Here is a 15266-nt window from a genome sequence, read left to right on the forward strand (position 1 = left end):
CTTCAGGTGCAGGTTACGTACTGTGGTTTCTGAATACTGCCACCTGCTGGTGAGAATCACGTGAGACGTACGTTGTTATTCGTTATAATAGCGTCACCTTTAATTTAGTATCACATCATAAAGATTTTTTTAAATGTTTTTACTCGCAAGATATTTAATCCATAGGCGTGTTTATTATTTATTGTGTGCAGCTACAATTTTATTGATCAGTAACAGCCAGTAGTAATATGGGCCCCCACCTAGAACATCAATAAATATACAAATAAAAACACAAATTAAAAAGTATATTATACTGTTAATATATTTTCAATTTTAATCTGAATTAGCGAAATCATACATTTAGTTCACAAAGACGTTAGGCGAGTTAATATCCTTTTTTTCTTATCACAAAACATTTAATTTATTTAAAATTAAATGTATAAAATAATAATATTAAAGATACTTAAAAAAAAAAATTAAAACATGTATGATATTGTTATATATGTATATATTTATTTTTTTAAATCTTAATCTCATTTTAACCAGTGCCCCTTACGCTAAACGTAACTCAATAAAAGTAGGAAAAAAGTAGTAAAAGCATAATTAAAACAATAATTAAATTGTTAATTTATGTCAAATCTTGATTAAAATATTAAATAATACCTTTAATTTTTATTTAACATTATAAAAAAAAAACATAACATTCTCTATTTTAAGTCCCAATACATTTAATGTATTGAAATGTACTGTTTCTTTTTAATGTATTTATATATCTCGTATTTTGACTTTAAAGCTTTTATTACAATATTATAATCATTTTAGCTGCACCTGTAGGTATAGAAAAGCATACTTTGAACAACAATAATAATATTGTTAATATATTTTCGATCTTAATTAAAAGATTAAATAATACCTTTGATTCAAACAGACATTATAAAAAAAATAATAATAATGTTTTATTTGTATCAACAAACAAAATAATTAATTTGTTATTATTGTAAATAACTGCTGATCATTGTTTATAGTATTAAATCCTTAATTAGCTGCGTTTCTGTGTTATTTGTTTTATCAGCAACACCTGGTGGTTATAAAAACTAGTGCCCCTTATAAATAATAAATAAAACAATAGTAAAGAAAAACATGAAAACATTAAAAAAAAATACTGTTTTTAATAGTATTTATTACTATTCTATCAAAAGTAATACATTTAATTTAAGAGGAGATAATTGTACCATTTTAAAATTAAAATACATTTAATTTATTGTAAATATTTGTAGTTTCTATTACCGTACATTTCTTATTTCTCCCCACGAAGATATACAAACAGCAACTTCTGTTCAATTCCACTCGCATGTGTGTGAGATGCTGAAAGCGTGAGAAGATAACATCTGTACCATCCTGTCTTCGACCGCTGACGCGTATCTGATCGAGTGTTTCGACACGGAATATTTTCTTTTATCACAAGGATTCTAACTAATTATAGCGTCATCAAGTGAATTACGTTTTATGTTCAGAACCACACGGCAACTTGGCGAGCTACTAGAAATGGCCTCGAGATATTGACACTTTTTAAAGATCGTCTTAACCCTTGTGTTATCTCTGGGTCACGGTGACCCGAAGGCCCGAAAACAAATGAGTTTAAAGTATTCCTTGCGTTACATCAGGGTCAAGGTGACCCGAAGGCCCGAAAACAAATGTGTTTAAAGTATTCCTTGTGTTAACTCAGGGTCATGGTGACCTGAAGGCCTGAAAACAAATTTGTTGTCACCTTGACCTAACACAAGGAATACTTCAAACGAATTTGTTGTCGGGCCTGAGGGTCACCTTGACCCAGAAATAACACAAGGAATATTTCAAACACATTTGTTATCGGGTCTGCGGGTCACCTTGACCCAGAAATAACACAAGGAATACTTCAAACACATTTGTTGTCGGGCCTGCGGGTCACCTTGACCCAGAAATAACACAAGGTATATTTCAAACACATTTGTTATCGGGTCTGCGGGTCACCTTGACCCAGAAATAACACAAGGAATACTTCAAACACATTTGTTTTTGGGCCTTCGGGTCACCTTTTATTTTGCATTTATTTCTATTATTGATTTCTAGCCTCCAAAATGACTATAGGGTTTTTGTTTTAGGACTTTTTCCCTCCACTTTTCCAATTATTTTCCCTTTCACTAAAAAAAAAGAATATTTAGGGGAAAAATTAGCTTTGAAAAGTTATAACCCATACATTATGATAATACTTTTAGCATATTTAGCCTGATTTTATAACTTGATTTTATACTTTCTGCTCATTTTATTTTGGCCACAGTTTAAAATGTGGCCCCTGAACAGCTTTAATTGTCAAGAATAAAGATGAAAGATTTTTTTCTTAGACTTTTAAACCATTAATCATTTTTAGAAAATCCTTTTTTTTTTTTAAACGGTGTTTTAAGCCGAGTCTAATATCTATCGTTCGCCACAAGTGCAAACACGACTTCCTGTCCTGCAAAACCAGGAAGAGACTCAAGTCAGGAAGTCCTGATTAGAAAGAGATTCTTTATTTGAAGGTGAAAACTATACAACATCTAAATCAGACGCGTGTGTGTGTGTGTGTGTGTGTGTGTGTGTGTGTGTGTGTGTGTGTGTGTGTGTGTGTGTGTGTGTGTGTGTGTGTGTGAACACATTCTGTATATGAGAAATAAACTTCTTGCTAAAAATAAAACTACCTTTATATGTGAAGTGCAGCAATTTTGAGTCTTAATATATTAAAAGAACAGCTTGAAAAATATGATTTCACTGAATATGTTGCATTTAAAAGCAAAAATGTAAATAAAAAAGAGTAGCTTTTTTGTTTTTAGACGACTTCTACTTTTAAGAATGTGTTGGAATTTCTTCACTTCCCTCTTCTGTGAAACATTTCTTCACTTCCTGCCGAATTCTAAATAAAGTTTTATTCAAGGGTGTTTTTTTTTTTCGTGAGCAGACTGTCTGCTGAGAGGCTTTTATATCCTCCTGATCGCCGGGTCACTTCTTCAAGCCGATGGTTTCGTAAGTGTCCAGGGGGTGCGGGTTCAAATCCTGCCGGACGTAAATGAGATGAATGAGGACGTGGTGTGAGTTAAGAAAACATGAGTCAACTTGGCGAACATTAGACGTACCTGGTAGATGCTTTCACTCTGGGGACGAAGAATGAAAGAAGGGAGAAGAAAAGTTTGAATAAATCCATGAAGAAGAGACAATAAAAGGAAATTACAATTGTTGGGGAAAAAATCATATACATTAACCAGCAATAATGAAAAAATATAATGTTTGTATCTGTTGGTATATTTATCATTCCTTTTTTTTTAAATTATTATTATTATTGTTTTTATTTATTAATGATAGTTTCTTAGTTTTCTTTATTTTAACATTTTGTTCTGTATTTATGAACATGTGTTTTGTGTGGTTTATTATACTTGTGTGTTCTTGATGGATTGTTTAGTGGTGGCAACTTAAAATGACATATAAATAACGAATAAAAAGAAAGAGAACAAAAATACATTTAATTAAATAAAACTATATTTAATATTTAATCGAATATTTTAAGCCAAAAATCTTCATTTCTGTTATGTTGGTTTTTTTTTTAATCTACATCTTTGTTTGGCTCAAGGGCATTAGCTTTTACAAAATAAAGTAAATATTTTTTACATTTTGTTGAAGTTAAAGAGTTTCGATCACTATGACCTTTTTCTGAAAAACATTTGTGTGGACTTTAGTTAAAGTCACGCAGGGTTTGTCTCTATATGTGTATTTAAACAAAGGTTTGTGTGCAAACTGCATATTGACGAACATCCGTATCTTTGGCTGTTATTATGTATTGTATTGTAAGTTATTTATTATTTATTATTTATTATTTATTATTTATTATTTATTATTTATTATTTATTATCTTTTTTTAATGTATTATCTATTATCTATTATCTATTATTTATTGTTTATTGATTATTTTTTATAATTTTTTATTTTTATTATTTTTAATTATATAGTATTATTTATTATATTATATTTATTTATATATATATATATATATATATATATATATATATATATATATGTTTATTATGACAACCTTAAAACGGGTTCTAACAATTCTTCAATTGCTTATATTTCGTATAGTTTTTGTTTAAATCTGACCTAGACAAGCTTCAGACGCTACATTTTATTCGTCTCTAACGAATGGAATCACGATCTTTGACCTCTATTTGTTTCCTTCAACATTATATTTACTGGACGTGCATTAGAATCATCTCTGGAGGTCCACATACTTGGGTCGACTCTAAGTCTCAAGCCTTGAGTTTGACACGTCGTTGAGAGAATTCACATAGAAACCAATTGTCATGAAAGATTCTGAAGAAAGTTTGGAAGAACTCACCTTGGCCTTTGGTTTCATGGCGGCTATTTCCTTCCGAGCGGTCACGATCTGTACGCAACGTTGAAAAAACCCAGTATTAAAAAAAACAACCCTTAAAAAGTCCATCAAGTCAACGGTTCACAAACATCCACGCATGTTTCCCTGTGCCTGTGACGTCACGTTGAGTCGAGGAAACATCTCACCGTCGTACTATTTCAGGGAGAGATAAGACTTGAGGTAAAGTCCCTCTTCAAACCCACCTTGAGTCTGCAGTAGAGGATGGTCAGGACCAGCCCGTAGAGGAACAGAATCCCGTCCAGAACGTAACAGATCTGTGGTTCAATAAGAGACGCTCCCGCTTCGGACAGAAACGACAAATATCAGGCATCACTTTTATTTACTATTACATTATAAATGATCAGGTTCTCCAAGGTGAGATGAAGACATGAGATGAATTCCATTGAAACCATCGTTTCACATCCAACTATTGGAAAATAAGTCCCTATTTGACCCCATGTTTTTAAAGTTGGTTAAAATACTTTAACACTGGAGCGTCAACAACCTGTGACATTCTTTACAAGATCTACGAAACGGTAAATACTCACTAAATGTTTTTTAAACTTTCCCATTTAATCTTAAACATGTCTCCCATAGTTCCATCTTCACCATTTATAATTATATATATATATACTAATGAAATAATCTAAACATGTATTTGTCTTGTTCTTTATACACACTTTTATTAGTATATATTATAAGTTTATTTTTAGAAATACATTTCATTGTGAGATAAATGTGTATATATATATATATATATAAATATGTATAATGGCTGCATATACTGTATACGTGTAATAAAGTATTTCAATTCTTCCTCTGGTCGCAGACCCAAGAGATTTATCTTCGCCAGGATCGACAACAGTTTCCGTTGCTCAAGGGCTCACGGGTTTAAACACTTAAAGAAGCAACTTATTATCGGTCAAGTTCTCTCCGAGATGTTCAAGGAGGAAATAAGAGAATTTAAAATCTTACAAAAGGTCACTCGTGGATTCGAAGCATCTACTGATTTGACAAGGTTTGTGATTTGTTCACGAAGAGAAGTTAATAAACGTGTTCGTTCGGAGGTTATTATCGAGTTATAAACTATTAGAACAAGGTTTTTGTTAGACCATCAAACAGGAACTAAGAGCCAACAATGTCATCTGGAGCTTTAAGTTCGATTCCTTTTTCAGTTGTCAATCAAACTTCATCGAGCTTCACAAACTCACCAGCTCTTCCGAAGCACAACCACAGAGGAAAGACCACCAGTAATGGGCTCCTGCGGTGGGACACCATGTTGACCCGGGTCCAGACACAAATCGGCAGCGGCAGAAACAGAACGTGTCGGCTCGGCTTCTGAGTTCCTGTCTAAACTAAAACTCCGGGCTGTCATTCGAGGGGAAGTTGTGGTCAGAGTTTGAGGTCCACTAGTGACTGATCTCATCAAAACACTCGCCCCCACCTTTCCTTTTCTTTTTAAAAGAAACCAGAGGAACCGCTACGAGTTCGTGCTTCACACACAAAATACTGTCGATTCCCTGGAACAACAACAAAAAAAACAACATGGAAGAGTTGAAGGAGATAAAATATTTATTAGGATGAATCCAGGTTTTGTACATCAGTTGATCAGGAGTCACTACAGCAAGAACGATACGTTTCCTCATCAGCGGTCGACTTCACCGAACACGATGTCCTGTGTTCCTGTGAGAGAAAGAGAAAGATTAACGTTTAATTCTCCGACAAATCGCCTCCAACTCGACTCTTCACCCACCGATGATGGCCACCACGTCTGCCAGCATGTGTCCTTCAGCCATCTTGTCCAGCCCGGCCTGAGAATGCAATTACAAAATACATATTAACAAATAATACACGTTAAATGAGAGAAACCGTAACGAGAAAACACAGAAGTGAAGATGAAAAACCTTCCTTTACTTTGAGGAAAACTCCAAGTTTCTTCATATCGAGAGAGAAATTATTTCCACACTCTGAAGGTTGAGTGACTGATAAATGAAGCCCTGTGTCTTCTAGCTCAGCTCTTTTCTAGCACATTAGTCCCTCGTGACAAATGAGAAGTAGTTGTGCAAGAAAATATTAAAATAAATGTAACCATACATTAGATATTCAACAGCATTGTATCAATTTTTAATTTACAATTAAATGCACACCCTTGTTCATTTGTGTTGCAATTAAACTGCTGGCCGCTAGATGGCAGCAGTCATTACATCCTCCATAGCTAAAGGAACAGTGAAATCCTGCAGAGGACGAGAGGATACGGTCGGCTCGTGTCACTTTTAAAGCTGACATTTGTACAGCTTTTGGTTTCTGGCAATACTACAAATATGTCCTTGTTCCTACAGTATCCCAATACATGGTATCGTTAACTCTGTATCGTTAACTCTGTATAGTGATACGTATGGTGTCACAAATACACATGTGTATGAAAGTAAAAGCCAAGAATAATTATTGTTAGAGTGACTTGAAAGTGACATTCTTCCATTTGAATCCAACTTTTAAAATCTCACGACAGGCAGTGAGTCGACGGGTTCTTGAGCGTGCAGCCAAAAACACACGCCAACGGTTGGTTTAAGCAACTGTAAAGACAGTTTTGAGCCTGAACATGGAAAAGAAAAAGCTGTCTTAGACATAAGAGATGATAGTGTGATTTAAAAACATTAAATGAAGCAAAAGTAGCCCAGAGACAAGCCTTTCAACTGAATAATTTAACAAGAGCGTGTGTGTGTTAGTGTGTTAATATTTCAGGAGGGTTTGTGAAGTTTGAATTGTCGCACCAAGTGAGCGAAGCCAGGAGCTTTGATCTTGCAGCGATATGGTCTGCTGGAACCGTCCGACACCAAATACACACCAAACTCCCCCTGTGAACACACACACACAGAAAATAGATACAAGTTACAACAAAATGAATTGTTCTGTTCCAGGAGTCTCACACACACGTGCACACGTCTTCATTTAGTGCTCGATATCAACAGTAACCTGAACATGAAGTCACTTTTTTTAAAGTGATCACACAAACCTATTAAATAACAATAACTTAACACTAGAAAACAAACGCAACAATCTATATCATAAAATATACAAACAATACTGAACTGTTAAAAACTTAAACAGGTGATTTCAACAGTGAACTAATCAAACACACAAAGTAAACTTCACTTATCTCTTCAATAACATGTTTTTTCCCCAAAATATTATATCCACAGAAAGCCTGTGAGTTTTGTTTTTAAATGAACGTTAATGACTTAGATTAGTGTTGAATGAAATATATTACAATTTTGAACGCACCATATCAATCCAGGCGTCATTGAATGCATCATAGACGTTTAACAAAAGGTGCAGAGAAAGTCGCGTTTCTCCGAAACCTTCCTCATCCATGATTCTTTGTTCATTTATGCTAAAGGAGTAGTAAAGGATCTATTCTCATGTATAAATACCAAAAGCATCCTTAAGAAAATGTGACGAATCAGCTTTTTGTTTGCGTTTCGATCAGGGCGACGTCAAAAAACGCTTTCATCGGCGCCGATAAATCCATCAACGCCTCCCTTCATTGGACAGTTTGTGGCTCACCTTCGGGGCCTCCACGGCGGTGTAAGTAGCCCCGGGGGGGACCTGGTAACCTTCCGTGTACAGTTTAAAGTGGTGAATCAGGGACTCCATAGACATCTAGCACAAAAGAAAACAAAAACAAACATGATACACTTACAGGTCTAAACAGTACCAACGTCTGTACATCAGCTCACCTTCATCTCGGACCTCTTGGGCGGAGCAACTTTGGCATCATCCACCTTGATCTCTCCCTCCGGCATCTTGTTGAGCGCCTGAAGGATGATCCTGAGTGACTGCCTCATTTCCTCCACCCTGCACAGATACCTGCACACAAACACGGGGTTACAACAGGGTCAAGATGAAACCATCAGGCAAGTCTATCACGAGACGACTGATCAAAGCTTCGCTCCACTTGTGCAGCAAACGCTTAGAGGAGGATGACGCTGGAACTGATCGTTAAACTGTGGTTTGAAAAATAAAAAAACGAGGCCAAACTGCATTTTAATTGATGTAAACCAAGAAAAGACGAGTTGAGAAAAAGTGTTCCTGAATCACATTAACACGCTGACGAGTGTGGAAATGCAAAAGCGTTTAATTAACAGAAAAACAAACAAAATAAGCTCAAATCAAGAAATAAAGTAAGCTTTGGAACGATCTTCCTCTCTCTCTGTGTTTGATGATCTACTGACTCCTTCAAGAAACATCTGTGTTTGATGATCTACTGACTCCTTTAAGAAACATCTGTGTTTGATGATCTACTGACTCCTTCAAGAAACATCTGTGTTTGATGATCTACTGACTCCTTCAAGAAACATCTGTGTTTGATGATCTACTGACTCCTTCAAGAAACATCTGTTTGATGATCTACTGACTCCTTCAAGAAACATCTGTGTTTGATGATCTACTGACTCCTTCAAGAAACATCTGTGTTTGATGATCTACTGACTCCTTCAAGAAACATCTGTGTTTGATGATCTACTGACTCCTTCAAGAAACATCTGTGTTTGATGATCTACTGACTCCTTCAAGAAACATCTGTGTTTGATGATCTACTGACTCCTTCAAGAAACATCTGTGTTTGATGATCTACTGACTCCTTCAAGAAACATCTGTGTTTGATGATCCACTGACTCCTTCAAGAAACATCTGTGTTTGATGATCTACTGACTCCTTCAAGAAACATCTGTGTTTGATGATCTACTGACTCCTTCAAGAAACATCTGTGTTTGATGATCTATTGACTCCTTCAAGAAACATCTGTGTTTGATGATCTACTGACTCCTTCAAGAAACATCCGTGTTTGATGATCTACCGACTCCTTCAAGAAACATCCGTGTTTGATGATCTACTGACTCCTTCAAGAAACATCCGTGTTTGATGATCTACTGACTCCTTCAAGAAACATCCGTGTTTGATGATCTACTGACTCCTTCAAGAAACATCCATGTTTGATGATCTACTGACTCCTTCAAGAAACATCCGTGTTTGATGATCTACTGACTCCTTCAAGAAACATCTGTATTTGATGATCTACTGACTCCTTCAAGAAACATCTGTGTTTGATGATCTACTGACTCCTTCAAGAAACATCTGTGTTTGATGATCTACTGACTCCTTCAAGAAACATCTGTGTTTGATGATCTACTGACTCCTTCAAGAAACATCTTTGTTTGATGATCTACTGACTCCTTCAAGAAACATCAAGACTTTTTTCTTGACTTTTTTCTTGATTTCCTGAGACTACTGTGTTTGTCTCAGTGCTATCTTGACCTTTTAAGCTTGTATTTTATTGAGTATTGTTTTAATTGTTTAAGTGCTTTGTGACCCTGGTCTAGAAAAGCGCTCTACAAATACAAATTACTTACTAAAAATAGAAAACAGTGCAAGCCATAAAGGAATTCAATGACTGCTGTGAATGACAGCTTGACGCTAATAAATTAAAAAAAAACTGAAATTAAATCAGAAAGGTTACACATTAATATTTAATCTATGTTTTTAAAGTCATTTTTGTAGTTTATACATTAATATTAAATACAATCTTGAGGATTCATCAAAATAATCTTTTTAATTCATAAATTACCATTTCAAATAATTAATTAATTAAAGAAAATTAATTTGCACTGTGGACTAGTTTAAAAATAAATGATAGTGTTTGTGTTAAACCCATTTTGACTTGTTAAAAGTGAACTAGCTTTGTGTAAACTTGACTTAAAACAAGCGCCAAGAGTCAAATGCTAATGTTACCAAAATATATTAAAAAAAAAAAAAGACTAGAAATGACTGTATATAATTTTTTTTCCTTTCCGTGTGAACCAGTAACAATCGACTCACAGGCTGGCTTAGAGCATTGAAATAGGAAACAATGCTGGAGGAAAAGAAAGTAGCAAGAAAGCAGCTAAGGACACAGGATGAGAGTAAAAGTGCAGAGAGGATTAACAGTAAGTTAGTAGTCATACTGCAATCCACACTAGAGGTCAGGACGCTGCACACAGTAAAAGCACCGTCATTATCCGATTATCCGTTACATCCATAATAGGGCTGCACGATATATCGAAAAAACATCAAATATATTAATTTATAATCTTTTATTGTATAACGTCTCCCTCCGTCTGTGAACTGTGCGGCGCAGCTTGTTGGTTGCTATGGCGACGTGTCTTGTCGGCACTAACTTAGCACGACTCAGTATATACACAGAAGTAATACTAACTTATGATCTAGTCAAACACTAGTGATCCAGTCACTCGTCTCTTTCAACCTCCTTTTTTAAAGCAACATATTGTAAGTACTTTTCATCTCGTCTCATTTGTTTTCTTACAAGATCGTGAACTTCCAAACAAGTGTAAACCTGTCCCTGTCTTTGCCGTATGCTAATGAGCTAAGTTGTCAGGTCATTTATAAAGTTTTATGTGTGCGTGTACAAGGAGGTGGATTTATTATTGATTTGGTGATATCGTGACACGCCGACGGCTCGTCTCTGATGTCGCTCAGTTTCGCGGGAAATCGATGCAAATCCCTTAATTCAGGCTAATCTGGTTTTGAAACTTCATGACCATTTATTATTATTATTATTAACATAGTTAAAGCACCGACGTCGTTATGACAGATGATAATGCAACGAGTTATTTGAGTAATTACGGTGGTATGAAGCACAGACGCCACTTATATAAAACCATGCATAGTCAGGAAGTGATGTCATAGTGACAAAGTGAGGCTCACCTATCATAACAATCCCCGTTGCTTCCGATGGGAATATCAAACTCCACCTCATCGTATTTGTCATAGGGCTGACTCTTCCTCAGGTCCCACTTGATCCCAGAGCCTCGGAGCATCACGCCGCTAGCGAGACAAGAACAACAATGTTTAGTTTCATCACCGTTCATCCGTTACGTTGTTCATCTTCGAGTTTCGGAAAATACCTGAAACCGTAGTTGAGCGCTTGCTCAGACGTCACGATCCCAATATCAACCGTACGGTTCTTCCAAATGCGGTTGTTGGTCAACATCTGCACAGAGACATATTCAACATTTTGATCTGAGGAGCAGCTTCAGCAGAAGACACTAAGTCATGGAGTCAGTGACGCACCTCCTCCACTTCATCAATTCGAATGGAGAAATTCTTGCACCACTCGTAGATGTCATCCATCAGGCCCAGTGGCATATCCTGGAAACACAAACATGTGAGCCAGAAACCTTCATTTTCAATATCCTTGCTGGAAACCAATTTTTTTGGCGCATTTTAAATGCATTCTTACACATTAGTCAACTTTCAGGTGTCATGCAGAATAATTTTGCTATACACTTTGTTGACCAATAGGTTCGGGATAAAATATGTCACTTTAACATAATTGATATAAAACCGAATAGAAAATAGTTTTTTTTCTCATTTTCATAACCCAACTCTCCCGACTCGCTCTCATGTTTGGATGTTGAAGTCTTTCTTTCCAAGATGCAGTAAGTCCCTCATCATGACCATGTTTTTAACTTATTACTTTATAAAGTTTGTCTGAAATCTGGGCGAATGAGAGGTTACGAAAGCAGAGTCCATTATGACATAATAATGGCTTTACTCCTCCTCCAGCCAGCTGTAATCACGCCCGCTTTGTTTATACAACGAGTCATACAAAAGGAGAGTGGGTGTGGTTATGGTAAACAAGAATTAATCTCCAGAAGTGTTGTGCGTTTTCAGTGGGCGGGGCTTAAGATCATTTTCTAAAGTCAATATTTCATTGAAACAACACTGATGATACAATAGTTACACACATCTATTTAACACACACTAAAATCTACACATTAGTTCCCCTTTAAGATTTATTATTTTAAGAAACACACTCTCTGCTCTCACCTGATGAACTCCACCAGGTCGGACATATGCCGCGTGCATTCTGGCTCCAGACACTCGCTCATAAAACTCAAACATCTGAAAAATGAAGAATTAATGTTAACAAACCTTTAAAATACAAATGAGCAGTTGTAGGAGTTTTTAGTCGGTATTGAAAAAAGTTGAAACCTTCTCTCGCTCCTCAAACAGCCAGAAGAAAGGGGTCATGGCACCGATGTCGAGGGCATGAGTAGTGACAGCCATGATGTGGTTCAGGATGCGAGTCAACTCTCCAAACAGAACTAGAAAACAGAAAAAAATGCACAGATAAAATGCACATATAAACAATACTGGATAGGTTGTGCCTAAAATTTATTTTGCAGTACTCAGTACTCTCAGATCTTGTTTGACGGAAATCAATTCCTCTTCCGTCAAACAAGATCTGGTCGAATGACATGTAATCTTGTCTTCATTTGGAGGAGATAAGATTCACTCTTTCTGGCAATATTAAGAAGTATCACCAGATTTGGGAACCCACCATTGACTTCATCAAAAGAGATGCTTATTTATTTATTCATTTTCTACCACTTTTATCCCTTGTGGGGGTAGGAGCCTATCCCACTTTCATTAGGCAGATGAGGGACACCCTGGACAGGATACTACTCCGACACAGGGCACACAAAGACAGACAACGACACACACACGCGCACACGCACACACACGTACAATTTCCCCAAATTCTCAATCAACATCTCTATGTTTCTGCAGGAGGAAACCGGAGTTTTTTTTCATTTGAACTTTTCTTCTTTTTAACCGTTTTTTCTCAGGTTCTTGTTTTGTGCGTTTGTTACTAAATATGCCAAAAAGGAATTAACATACATTTGTAACTTAATAATTTTCTCACAGATTTAATCTATATTAAGTCTTTAAATAAAATTCCAAGTTCCCATCAATCAAGAGTATTGCTATAAGGTATGATTTTAAAAGATGATAAACAGCTTAATGAAAATTTGATTTTCAACAAAGTTTGCAACAAAGTGCCGAGTTCGCTCGATATGCTGCAAACACCATAGACAATATATGTTTTGGAGAGATTTGGGGCCGTCAACAAACCACAATAACATTAAAAGTCGATACCAAAACAAAGCCCACTTTGCTTCACAATTACAACAATACCTCGAATCCACTGGGCTCTCTCCGGGGCCTGGATGTTAAGAAGCTTCTCCACAGCCAAGGAGTAGGCCTGCTCGTTGCACATCATGGAAACATAGTCCAGACGGTCAAAGTATGGCAGGGCCTGAAGTTCACAAGAAGAAACAAACATATTCAACAGGGAACCCATTGACCACCTCCTACAACAATAAGAACGTTACCTGCAGGTAGGTCTTGTACTCGATGAGCTTCTCGGTGCCGCGGTGCAGCAGGCCAATGTGAGGGTCACATTTCTTGACCGACTCACCGCTCAGCTCCATAACCAAACGCAGCACGCCATGAGCAGCCGGGTGCTGAGGACCAAAGTTGATGGTCAAGTTGGACACATCCTTTTCTGGAATTGGATCTATGTCTAAAAGAGACAAATCAGAGAAACATGTGTTGAATAGAAAAAAACAAAGCAAAGAACATCATCAAGTTTCATGCATGTGTCAAGTTATAAAGGTTGGACTGCCCTGTGCCTGCTATGGTTTTCATTCGTTATTCAGGGTGAGAAATAAATACATTCATGAAAACATTGGTTTATGTCCAATTTTACCATTCCATGGAGGTGGCTTCCAGTTCTTAGTTTCAGAGCTAGGATACATTACAGCTCCTGAGTATTGCTCGAGCCACTCTGGATCTGGCTGCCATTGTTTCTGCCTGTAAGGAATATAAAAATGTTCATATTGTCTCACAATTTGGTAGACATTGAAAAGTAAGTAAGTACCATTTCTGGAGCACTTTTCTAGACCAGAGTCACAAACAAATATATACTGTAAATGCAGAGTTAGATTACTCAGATACAGAGTTTAAAAAAAAACCCAGTACATCCTTAAGTTAACCAGGACAATATCTTATCTATTTCAAACAAATGTCTCCTTATTTCTATATCAATGACCGGAATAACGTTAAGTCCTTAAACCACGAAAGGGTTTGACCTTTCAACATTGTGACAGTTATATAAAGATACCAGTAACCACGGTAAGGCATTCAGGTTATTATATGAATCAAAATATACACCATGCCAAAGACAAAATAAACAAAACAGTATTTTACTAAATACATACAAGATTCCGTCTCATAACAAAAAGGGACGCCGGCATGTTAGCATTTGGTTGCTAAGTATTACCAAACGGGGCTTTTTTCACTACTAAATCAGCCATAAAGCGAGCTTTCTTTCCACACACTTACCTAGTCTGCAGCACAGTGCAGCCAGGAGCCGCTAAACCTTTGTTTAATATCAATTTGGTTGAAGGACGTCCCAGTTTAGAGAGCGACCTCAACATTGTGGCCGCCATCTTGGTGGACGGACGAACCAGCCTGGATGACGTCAAGTGTTTTCTTCTCTTCTGCTGTTCACGGTCTGACGCCTGCCCCCTGTCGGTGGCGTAGAGTAGAGCACACGAACCTGCTTCTACTATAATGGAATCTGATTTTTTTTTTACTGTAGTATCAAGTCTTGTTTTCATTGTTTATCTTCACATCTCTCCTCGATCTCAAGGCCCTGGGGCCAAATCTGACTCTCCGTGTCATTTTAAGTTGCCTGCCGGATGCTTGTCTCAAAATAAGGCGGAATAAGGTTCATGTTGATGAATTTATAAAGATGCCAGCGTTTAAGTTAAGATAAGGGACTGAGATTATTCAATGTCAAAAATTATACAAAGACTTCCAATGACAGTAAGTCTGACATGAAGTGTTTAGTGACAAATAATAAGGGTGTAAGAAAAGTATTTTGGCTTTCAATAATAATAGTTCTTTAATGGTAATTATTTTAGTTAAGTGTGTATGTATATGTTTT

General features: G+C 36.4%; 2 protein-coding genes across 2 annotated transcripts; both read right to left on the bottom strand.

The window, feature by feature from the left end:
- Positions 1 to 2503: 2503 nt before the first annotated feature.
- On the bottom strand, positions 2504 to 5782 carry fcer1g (Fc epsilon receptor IgFc epsilon receptor Ig). Its single transcript, XM_087790295.1, has 5 exons — positions 5626 to 5782; positions 4618 to 4715; positions 4379 to 4426; positions 3126 to 3143; positions 2504 to 3045 (listed from the first exon to the last, which is right to left on the bottom strand). The coding sequence occupies exons 1-5, from the start codon at positions 5690 to 5692 to the stop codon at positions 2992 to 2994; spliced, it is 285 nt and encodes a 94-aa protein (XP_087646421.1). The 5' UTR covers positions 5693 to 5782; the 3' UTR covers positions 2504 to 2991.
- A 186-nt stretch (positions 5783 to 5968) lies between these two features.
- On the bottom strand, positions 5969 to 14780 carry ndufs2 (NADH:ubiquinone oxidoreductase core subunit S2). The gene is made up of 14 exons (XM_087788660.1): positions 14660 to 14780; positions 14025 to 14128; positions 13648 to 13838; positions 13451 to 13571; positions 12464 to 12576; positions 12299 to 12373; positions 11540 to 11617; positions 11374 to 11459; positions 11174 to 11293; positions 8152 to 8281; positions 7979 to 8074; positions 7186 to 7269; positions 6168 to 6225; positions 5969 to 6097 (listed from the first exon to the last, which is right to left on the bottom strand). The coding sequence occupies exons 1-14, from the start codon at positions 14764 to 14766 to the stop codon at positions 6060 to 6062; spliced, it is 1401 nt and encodes a 466-aa protein (XP_087644786.1). The 5' UTR covers positions 14767 to 14780; the 3' UTR covers positions 5969 to 6059.
- Positions 14781 to 15266: the final 486 nt, after the last annotated feature.

Source organism: Callionymus lyra, chromosome 4, assembly GCF_982586985.1.
Source record: "Callionymus lyra chromosome 4, fCalLyr1.hap1.1, whole genome shotgun sequence".
Classification (NCBI taxonomy): domain Eukaryota; kingdom Metazoa; phylum Chordata; class Actinopteri; order Syngnathiformes; family Callionymidae; genus Callionymus; species Callionymus lyra.